We start from the raw sequence: 10,122 nt of genomic DNA, 5'->3' as shown, positions 1-10,122 counted from the left end.
TTTTTGTAAAATTAATTTCAAATTATTATTCCCCCCTTTTAACTTTTTCCCCATATTTTTAAATTGTGGCCAACAAAAAAATTAGCAGTATATAAGTCACAGGAAAAGAACGTTCAGTAGATTCTGTTGCTTTTGGAACTTCTAAGATAAGATGCTCATTTCATTCTTCCAAAGGTGAATAATTGAATATGCTGACTTTAATCTAATGAACAATAATATGCAATCTGGTACATGATAGATAGGTTATTGAAATGTCAGAATTTTACATAAATTTGAAATGATAAAGCAGATAATTACTAATAAGTATTTCGGATTTATATAATTTTCTTGTTGACAAAACTTAAGTAGTTCAAAGTTTACAAATCAGATTTATCACAGTTGAATCCTGACCATTTCAGAAATAAGTTAACTGAAATTCAGGCACATACACATAAACATTTTAGTACATTCTTAATAATAATTAAGTTACTCTCTGATTAAATGACTATTAGTTTATGATTCACCTTGTATCTTTAATTTCAGAAGAGTAAAATGAGAAATTTTCCTTATAAGTAAAACCTGGCTATTCATAAAGGGGACTTTTTACTCATTTGATAATATAGTGTGAAATGTTAAGACAGCACAACTTTGTGATTAAATGGAATAAGTTTGACCATACAATGGAAAAAAAAAGAAATCAACACAAGGAAGAATGATGTATTTGAGAACATTTTTAATAAATAATGTGACAAAATTACTTTTCTGATTATTGGATTTTCAGTATGCAAAATTATGGCTAAAAATAAGAGGCTTCTTACATGAACATAATGAAAACATTAATCACATGGATTGTTCCCTTAGTACTGCACACCTTTTCTATGTAAATTTCAAATTATCTAAGTGAACACATTTAGTTTTTGGCGAACATCAGCTTTTTTTTTTTTTTGTGGTTCAGTTTTGTTTGGCTTTGTTTTCTAGGGGGATGGCAGGGCTGGGAGGTGGGTGGGTCAGGACAGATACCTATAAATGAATAAATGTACTTTTTTTCTTCAAATAGCACCAATTATAAAGTCAATGGAATTTATATAACAAAAAAAGGGTCATAAAAACCTACAGTCAGAGGACATCATTTGACCATTCAAAGCAAGTAATGCCTCCATTTGAGCTTATAAGGAAATCTTGTAAATTTAATCAATGGCCATAACAAACTTAAACCTTTTTTTCTTTAAGTCCAGGAAAAGTAAGAACCATTGCATTCATGGCCCACAATAAAGTATGCACGTTACTTCACCATCTGTCATCATTCAAATATTCCAAATACAAACATAGAGCATTAACAAAACAGGTTAAAAACGCTTCTCAACATTTTTTTCAATAAGACAAAAAAGGTTAATAGTTACAATGGTTTACAAATAAAGTTTAGTGATTGTGCTTTTAAAACCAAAAAAAAAAAAAAAAAGATTAAAAACAGTGCATTACAAAAACAAAAATCAAACTTCCTTAAGTGGCACTTCCGAAGGTTGAACTGACACTACCAGAAGAAATTCAGGCCAGTTAAGATGGAGATGTCCTTATTCAATTGGTCATTAAAAACATCCATTTGTTGGTAATATGCATTTATAATTGCTTTTTGATTGAAAAATAGAACAAGGTTTTTGCTAGGCTGACTTATGACAATGATTAGACAACCAGAGATCCAACTGGCTTACCCCTACTTATCCAAAAGTACGTTTCCAATAAGAATATACTTCAGCGATTGAAATGAAGACAAAATAAAGTACCACCAGGGGTTGCGAAGAGTATATATTTACAATGTTTCTACCCCCTTCAAATTGATTATGGTTGTCCTGCATTTGCTATGTATTTTTTTTTCTCCCTGCAGAGGGTGGTATGAAAGACTGATTTTAAAATCGTGTTAAAATGAAGTTATGTTTTAGTTTGCATTAGCAGTTGGTTATAGAAAGATTATATCTTGAGAGCCCTTGACATGAAGTTGATTAGTCAACTCTGTATCTTTGATCAGTAAATTGGCTTGGTATATAAGCGGTGCAATGCCATATCTCAGGGGCAAAATGCAAAAGAACTGTTTTGTTCTCTCCTGTTGGCTGATGACTGAAGCAAGAAGTCCAATACTTCCCTTGCCAGAAGCAAGGTGAAATGATTTGTTCCAACAGTGAGGGGAATAGGGAGGTTCTTCCTAGGGATAGGGATCAAATAACAATGATAAAACCCCAATAAAATTTAAAAAATGGTATTCCAATAAGAGGAATGAAAACGACAATTTGTACACTCTGATTGCACTGAACATTTTGTCTGGCGTCTTATGTCATCTGACACAAGGCATCTTGAGTGATAACTTTCACATTAGATCTCATAATCCTCTCTGGTTGTCTTCAGCTTTCAGTTTCCTGTAAGAGATAAGTTCCTGTTAAATTTGAAAATAAATCTTAGAGTGTTGTCCTACTTCGTATTTATTTCATGCTTTTATTATTACATTGTTTCTTCATTCATTCCCTAGAATACACTGAAAAGCGCTCATGGCAACATATTCATACATCAACTTTAGCTGGTTTTGACAGCAAATCCAGTAGTTCTCTAACGAGTACTTAACTGTGTTCCACCCAGAGTCTGGGGGTTAGGAAGTGTGGTACAGGGAGAGGAACAAGAGCAGGGCCAAGTTTTCTACCCCCCAGCCTCAACTCAACATGATAGCTGAATTTTTATTGGTTTCAAGTAGCTGGTTGCCTGTATTGACTTTTTGTGCCCTCAAAGGGCTCTTCTAAAAGCAAAACAAAAACAAAACCAAAAACCTGAAAAATAACTTTTCTAACAGCATGTGCAAAAGGAAAGTCTTCTTATTCTAAACCTCAAAATAAATATACATTGGGCATAACAGCAAATTCAATTAGACATAATTAATTATAATTTTTCATCTTCTATTATAAAAAGTTACAGTTTAACACTCTACTAACAATCTGCTTGAGATAAAATCTGCTTGCAGGATGAGAAATTTGTCCTCAGCTTATCTTTTTATTGAATGGTGGAAACACAGTCTTAATCACAAGAGATGATTTTATAATACAATGTGACTTGGTGTCAACTCTACCTTACAATACTATCTATAGATTCCAACAAAGGATATCTTTGACCCAAGAAGTGTTCTCTATTTGGGAAGGTCAGTGTTAAGTATCAGGTTCCCATTTTCAAAAAACTGAAGATAAAAGATAATTGCCCAAATCATCCTGATTAATCCCGGTGATCACTAGATGGCAGATAGTACAGGCAAAACACCCTCACTCACATCTTGTAACTCTATCACTTTACTGGATTTTTATAATCTATTGTAATACTATGAATTACAATTATCTAGATCAATAGTTCTTATTCCCTAACAACATGTTTGTTATATAAATTTCCTATCTGAATATGAACCCTAACATCTAAAAAGAAACCATTACTACCATTTAAAACTTTGGAACACATTTCAAGAAAAATCATTAAATTCTAAGACTTTCAATTGCTATCATCACTAACAGGGTTTGTGATGAAATAGTAACATTTCTGTAGACTGATGAATGCTTTAAACTTTGAGGTTTATATAAAAACTAGTCTAACATTGGGAAACTTGAAAAAAATTATAGATACCTCTAATTCTTCATTATTATCTTCTCTTTCATATCCTCCAAGAACTTGCATCTCTGCAATATTTCTTCGACCTACATTTGCTTGTTCTCTTTGTCTGCTTCCTGATCCTCTTGACGACATAGAACTTGAAGAACTAGGATCTCTGGGATTATTTGATGTCGGAAAAGTAGGTCTACAGTAAGGCAGAATATCCTCTGTGTAATGAAATATAATAAGTGCATATGAAGCCCACTGTACATTTTCACTGTATAATGTATCACTGTGCCTATAAATTAGAATGGAGAAACACTAGTATTTCTGAGGAATAAATGAGGACATTTTATAACTATAATGAATAAGGCATTGAAAACAAAAATAACAACTCAGCTGTTTTCCTGGTAGTGGCTGGAATTTAGATCGATTCTACTCGTAAGTTCTTATCTATCTCAAATTCACTTGAGATCAACATCCTTAAAAGAGGGAAACTAAACCTGGAGTCAGACATGACTTGCAGTCTTATCCTTCACTATGTTATCTCCCATTATTTCAGGCTTTAGTTTCCACTTTTTGAAAAAAAAAGTGATGACAGTGTCTTAGGACACTGGGAGTTGCTAGTGTCGATGTGAAAACACATGAGATATTGTAGTATGTCCCTATGTAAACTAAGAAGGAATTATAAGGCATTGATAGGAAAAAAAAATCCCAGTCTTATTGAACCACCAAAACAGACTCAAACCTGGATTCACTCCCTAGATACCAAGATGCCAACCTCCATTTCAGCATCATATTTACATTGTGGAACCCTGAATCTGAGAAGCCTGACATCGTTGCTAGCTTCAAAAATCAAGCCACTTCCGGTAACTGCTGTCTCCTGAATTACTATCTCCATATGCTTTACATTTGGTGATGCTTCTAATGTTGCATCTTTCAACTGCTCACTTCTCTCCAAAGCCTGTGCATTCTAACCTTTGAACACAAAACACATCAAAACAGAGCACAGCAAGATGAAACAAAACCCTTCTACATGCCCTTTTGTTCTCCTCCCCTCAAAGCTTCCTCTACCGTCCACATTGCCTGAATGAAATCTGATTTCCCAGGGAGTCTACATTGAAGTTCCTTACAGTGGAAGAAGGGAAGTTTGCTTTCAGTTCACCAACACTAGCTGTAAATCACTGCTCCTCCACCCTTGAACAAAAACACCCTACTCCTGTGAGGGCCAAGCAGTGGAGTTATGTAACCTGTATTGTCCTCTTTGATGGTACTTCTCTCCTGCTGTATTCATCACAACTTTCATTCCTGATCCAGACTTCTGATTCTCTGTGTTTCAGAGTCCATGTGGATCACTATACCTGCACCTAGCTAGCTTCATGGAATTTGGCCCTCTGTGACCTTCACCTTCTGTCTCTGTTTCACCCAATTTTCTCTACTGAGCTGACTTTTTGACAAACTACATCATGATAAAATATCTCTTTGGCTAAAGACTTTCCCCTTAGGCTGGTGCTCTACATAAATCTATAAGTCTATCTCTACTGATAGCTTAGCATAGCTTCTTGAACAGTAATCTGGACTCAGTATTGGTCATTACAACTCCCATTCACTCTGCATCTCACTGAAATCTACTTGCGCCCACATTACTACAAGGGAACTGAGAAAATTCCCTGTTGACTTTGATAATGCTAATCATGTTTCAATCCTTAAGTCTCTAGACTTCTCACTGCCCTTCATCTGAAAGCCACAGCCAATGTAAACATTACTAGTCTCAGCTCCTATTTCTCCCTCCTTTCTAGCCTGTCTTTGGTGGGCTCTTCTTATGCAGTGCCTCTTACATGTTGATGTCCTTCTTGCCGGTTTCTGCTTTTAGCACAGTGTGTGTGTGTGTGTGTGTGTGTGCACGCATGCATGTGTGTGTGCATAAAAACTTTTTTTCCCACTTACTCTGGGCGATTTCGTCCATTCTCTCAGACTGTACCTTTTCTAGAGTATAGCTGCCAAGATACTTGGCTTTGTGTATTGATACCATCTCACCTAGACATATATAGGTTATTGATGCATGAGACAGGGTGCTCAGGGCTGGTGCACTGGGATGACTCTGAGGGATGGGGTGGGGAGGGTGGTGGGATTGGGGTTCAGGATGGGGAACACATGTTTACCCATGGCTGATTCATGTCAATATATGGCAAAAACCACTACAGTACTGTAAAGTGATTAGCCTCCAATTAAGATAAATAAATTAAAAATAAATAAATATTCTGACTGAATAAATGGGTGGCTTTACTCTTTCACCATGATGAGTTATTAATGTATATTTCCTGAGCTCTGCCCAATTGCCTCCTTTTGAGGGCCCCTCAAACTCCACAGATTGAGCACTGACTTCACCATGTCCACGCCTCTGAGATTTCTTCCCCCTCTGTATTTCTTAATGTAGTTAAGGGCATTGCTAACCTTTAATATACCTTAGATAGAAAGCTGGAATTATTTTAATATCTTCTCTCCTTTCCAACAACCTTCCCATAACCTCTTAAATGAACCTCTTCCACACATTCAGATATATAACACGTAAGGATGATTTTAACTAAAAAGTTTCTTGAATATTCCCCCTCAGTCATCTCTGCTCCCACAGCCTGGTTTATATTCTCCATGTCTCTTCTGAGGTGGTAAATATCTTTTAACAGGTCTCTGCTTCTTGAGTTATTTCCCTCTAAACTTGCTTCACTCAGCTACTTTCCTTTTATAGGAACTATAGGGTCTCCATGAAGTAAGCTTACATTTATCTCAAGAGCTTCATCTTTACCACTTTTACTGTCTAATAACACTGAATTTCTTACATTCTCCTCAATGTACCTCAAATTCTCATTCTGACTTTCTCTGCCAAAACAATCTTTCCACTCTTCTTACCCAAGCTAAATTCCACCCTCCTGAAAAGTCAGCTTATGAATCATTTCCACTAGGAAAGATCAAGAAGTCTTTCTTTACATTCCATCACCCACAGACTGGGCTAATTTTCCCTTCTCTGGATTCTCAAGTATCATGACACCATAAACATTATATCAAATATGAGTGTATCTGTGAATAAAGATTACCTGTCTCCTTCTCTGACTATAAGCTCCTTGAGGTCAAGGTTCATGTTTACACATAAATTTCAGGACTAGCACAATGCTTCATAACAGTGTAGATGTTTGATATATGTAGAAATAAATTGAACTAACTGAGGTAAATGTCAGCAAAAAGATCAGACATTGAAATCTAAAAGACCACTCTCCTTAATTAAAATAACCATTTGTTACAGATGTAAATCAGGGACCCTCTTTAATTATAAATAGAAAAAACTGAATTATGAAGGTTAAAATGACAGGAATGTATAGAAATGATAATTAAAAGACACAAAAATAATTTCATCTGTTTTAATTTTACACACATCAAAATCATTCTGAGTTGTTAAATTTTCACCTAAAGAATTGAGCTTATTTTGGAAAAACGCAGCAAACTGGTCTGTAGTTTCAGGTCAGATACAAAACGCATAATTTATATTGTGACATTTGATCTTTGAATCACTTCTTGGAGTATTGTTGTTAAAAGTTCAGATCACCTTGGCTTTAAAGATAAAAATAAGCACAGTTTTTCAAACTTCAGATTACAGTGATGTAACCAAGTAATCTGTGGTCACATAATGGAGGCATCTGTGCAAAACACATAACTTTACCATCACTTCATTGCTGAGTCCATGCCAGAGTGAGGAATTCAGGCTTCCGTCACAGAATGAAGTGAAACTGTCCTCTATATTGAAAGAAAGCTGCTAATGACCAGATGCCCATAATGAACAGAACAATAGACTGATGTCCAATCTTATCAAACTGCAGCTTTGAAAACAGTTGTAGTTAAACTGCACTTACAGCCTTCTAAGATTCATTTCCTCATCAATCCTTCCTGATTCCTTCATCAATTACCTTCTTTTCTTGTATCTCTTCTGCCTAAATAAGTTTTTCTCCGTCTGTACTAATGTTCAAATATCTTACCTAAAAACATTTCCACAGATTCTGCCTTCCTGTCAAATCTTATCTTGACCTCTCTCCTTCCCAACTTTCTGCAGAGAGCCCATACTTATCACCTCCCTTCCACAATTTTCATTTACTTTCCAGACCCTACAGTCGAGATTCTATAGTGACTATTTGATTTAAAAAAGTTAAATGGTGATGGTGGTTTAGTCCCCAAGCCTTGTTCAATTCTTTGTGATCCCATGGACCACAGCCCCCCAGGCTCCGGGGTCCATGGGATTCCCCAGTCAAGAACACTGGAGTGGGTTGCCATTTCCTTCTCCAGGGGATCTTCAGGATCCAGGGATCAAATTCACGTCTCCTACATTGGCAGGCAGATTCTTTACCACTGAGCCGCCTGGGAAGCCCTTGTTCTTTTAAATACCACCTACAAAAAAACATTTTGTAAAATCTCTGTGTCCTTCACCCATTATCCCACCCTACCCCCATTCACATCCAACTTTCACTTCTGTGCCATTTTATATTCCTTCCCATCTTAAAATTTCCTTCTCCATTATTTCCAGGATACTATTCTTTTTAGTTTGAATGGTTTGATTACTTTATATCACTGGGTTGATTACACCTCAGTTTCTGTACAGAATGTTCCTCTGCCTAACATATGTTTTTTTTTTGTATGTATGAATGTATTTATTTTCACTGAAGCATAGTTGATTTACAACATTATATTAGTAGCATATAGTGATTCAAAGTTATTATAAAGTATTATATAACAATGGCTATATTCTCTGTGTTATTATAAAGTAATGGCAATATTCTCTGTGCTGTACAATATGTTCTTGTAGCTTATTTATTTTGTATGTAGTAGTCTGTACCTCTAATTCCCCATTCCTGTCTAGCCCCTTCCCCTTTCCCTCTCCGCACTAGTATCCTTTAAGTACAATCATCTCTGTGGTGTGCTGGGAGCTTACATGTTCACACAAGGGTCTACTATACCCATCTCCTCCCAACTCCACATACACTAATTTCATATTAGTAGCTTGAAACTAGCCATTTTGGATGTAATTACCCAACAGAAGTAAGCAAATGGCTACAAATTAGGGGCTTGCTCTGTCTCCTTCCCAGAGAATTGATTGTTAAACATTACCCACTACATCACTGCTGATAATTTAGCTTTTGTAATTCAAACAATTTTCACCTCTGTGCTGCTGAGGTGAACAACATCCATTCTCTACTTACAACCTTTCTCCTGATCTTTAAACTTAGTTCTCTAAATTCTTACTGAATTTTTTCATTTCTACCTTCTTGTCAGTACCTTAATCCATTCATAACTGAAGTTCTTTTCCATTAGACTTTTATCCTTTTCCTCATTTTTTTACATTGTTCATTACAATTATATTGTATAGCCATGGAAAGTCATCTAATTAACATTTGAATAACTTTTCTTTTACTCCCTTAGTTCATTTTAGTTTTTTACATTCAGTCACCAAGTCCTATAGTATCTATCTCTGAAATGCCTATATAGGCTGTTTCTCTTTTTAACTTACACAACTATTTTAATTCAGTGCTTTCATATTTTATACCTAGATTATTTTGCAAAGTTCTGATGCCTTCAGCCACCCAATTCCGGACTCCTCCTTCACTATAAAGTTCTGTCAGTTATTTTTTTAAGAAAAAAATTGATAATTTTTTTTTATTCTTATTTTTGATTATATAATTTCTTGATTAATTTTTTTGCTGGCTCACCACTGTCCATATCATTAATCCCAAACTCTTCAAAATAGTATTCCTGGCCTCCCCAATCAGGTTCAACCACCTTTCTAGTTTTATTTTTGCCATTTGTCCCTGACCCCAAGCATCTTATTTTCCAGCCAAACTGGAAATCGGAATTCACTAAACATTCATTTTCACATTTTCATGTTTTTCCTCTATTTATTTCCTTTGTCAGAAATCTCCTTTTTCCTTGTAACTTGTGTAAATCATGCTTTCCTTTAAACTTCAACTAAATTGGCACCTCTTCAAGGAGGACTTGCATAATATCATGTATGAGAACTGATTGTATTCAAATTATCTGTGTGCATACCTGTCTCCTCCAATACAGAGCAAATTTCTGAATCGTACCCTCTGTACCTGATCCTCAAGAGCCTTACCTGTGTACCATGCAAACATGTTCAATCTGTATTTATTGGTTGCTTGACTAAATATGTACCTTGGATAAGATGAGTCTTTGCTGGTGGAAGGTCTCGTTTTGCTGCCTTGTTTCCTCGTCCTTTCCCATCATTTGGCTGTTCCTGTGCTTCTCTGGGATCACCTGGATTTGGTCGCATATCAGCAACTTGTCTTCCATCCAATATTTCTCTCCCCTTGTAATTGCCTCCTTTTCTATCTGATCTGTCTGTTCTTGCTTCTACAGAAGGGAGTTTTGGCACCATCCCGGGTCGTACCTCCAGCTGGGCCTTGGATTGGGCAGTGGGTGACTTGATAGCAGGAGGTGGCACAGGGGGAGGTGGAAGATCTGAAAAGAAATATT

The 10,122-nt window shown here is 36.0% G+C and overlaps 1 protein-coding gene across 3 annotated transcripts in view; it reads right to left on the bottom strand.

Annotated features, from left to right (window-relative positions):
- Nucleotides 1–695: 695 nt before the first annotated feature.
- ROBO1 (roundabout guidance receptor 1) overlaps nucleotides 696–10,122 on the bottom strand; it is a 1,242,585-nt gene continuing 1,233,158 nt past the window's right edge. For all 3 annotated transcript variants that reach the window (XM_081552483.1, XM_081552494.1, XM_081552499.1), the window contains 3 exons: nucleotides 9,802–10,107; nucleotides 3,625–3,818; nucleotides 696–2,387 (listed from right to left, as the gene is read on the bottom strand). In XM_081552483.1, the coding sequence (XP_081408609.1) occupies nucleotides 2,373–2,387; nucleotides 3,625–3,818; nucleotides 9,802–10,107 (515 nt within the window). In that variant the 3' untranslated portion in view covers nucleotides 696–2,372. The remainder of the gene's footprint in view (nucleotides 2,388–3,624; nucleotides 3,819–9,801; nucleotides 10,108–10,122) is intronic.

This window comes from Giraffa tippelskirchi, chromosome 2 (genome assembly GCF_054371585.1).
Source record: "Giraffa tippelskirchi isolate mGirTip1 chromosome 2, T2T-mGirTip1v1.2.pri, whole genome shotgun sequence".
In the NCBI taxonomy this organism is placed as follows: Eukaryota; Metazoa; Chordata; class Mammalia; order Artiodactyla; family Giraffidae; genus Giraffa; species Giraffa tippelskirchi.
This window is presented reverse-complemented; position numbering and strand designations above follow the sequence as displayed.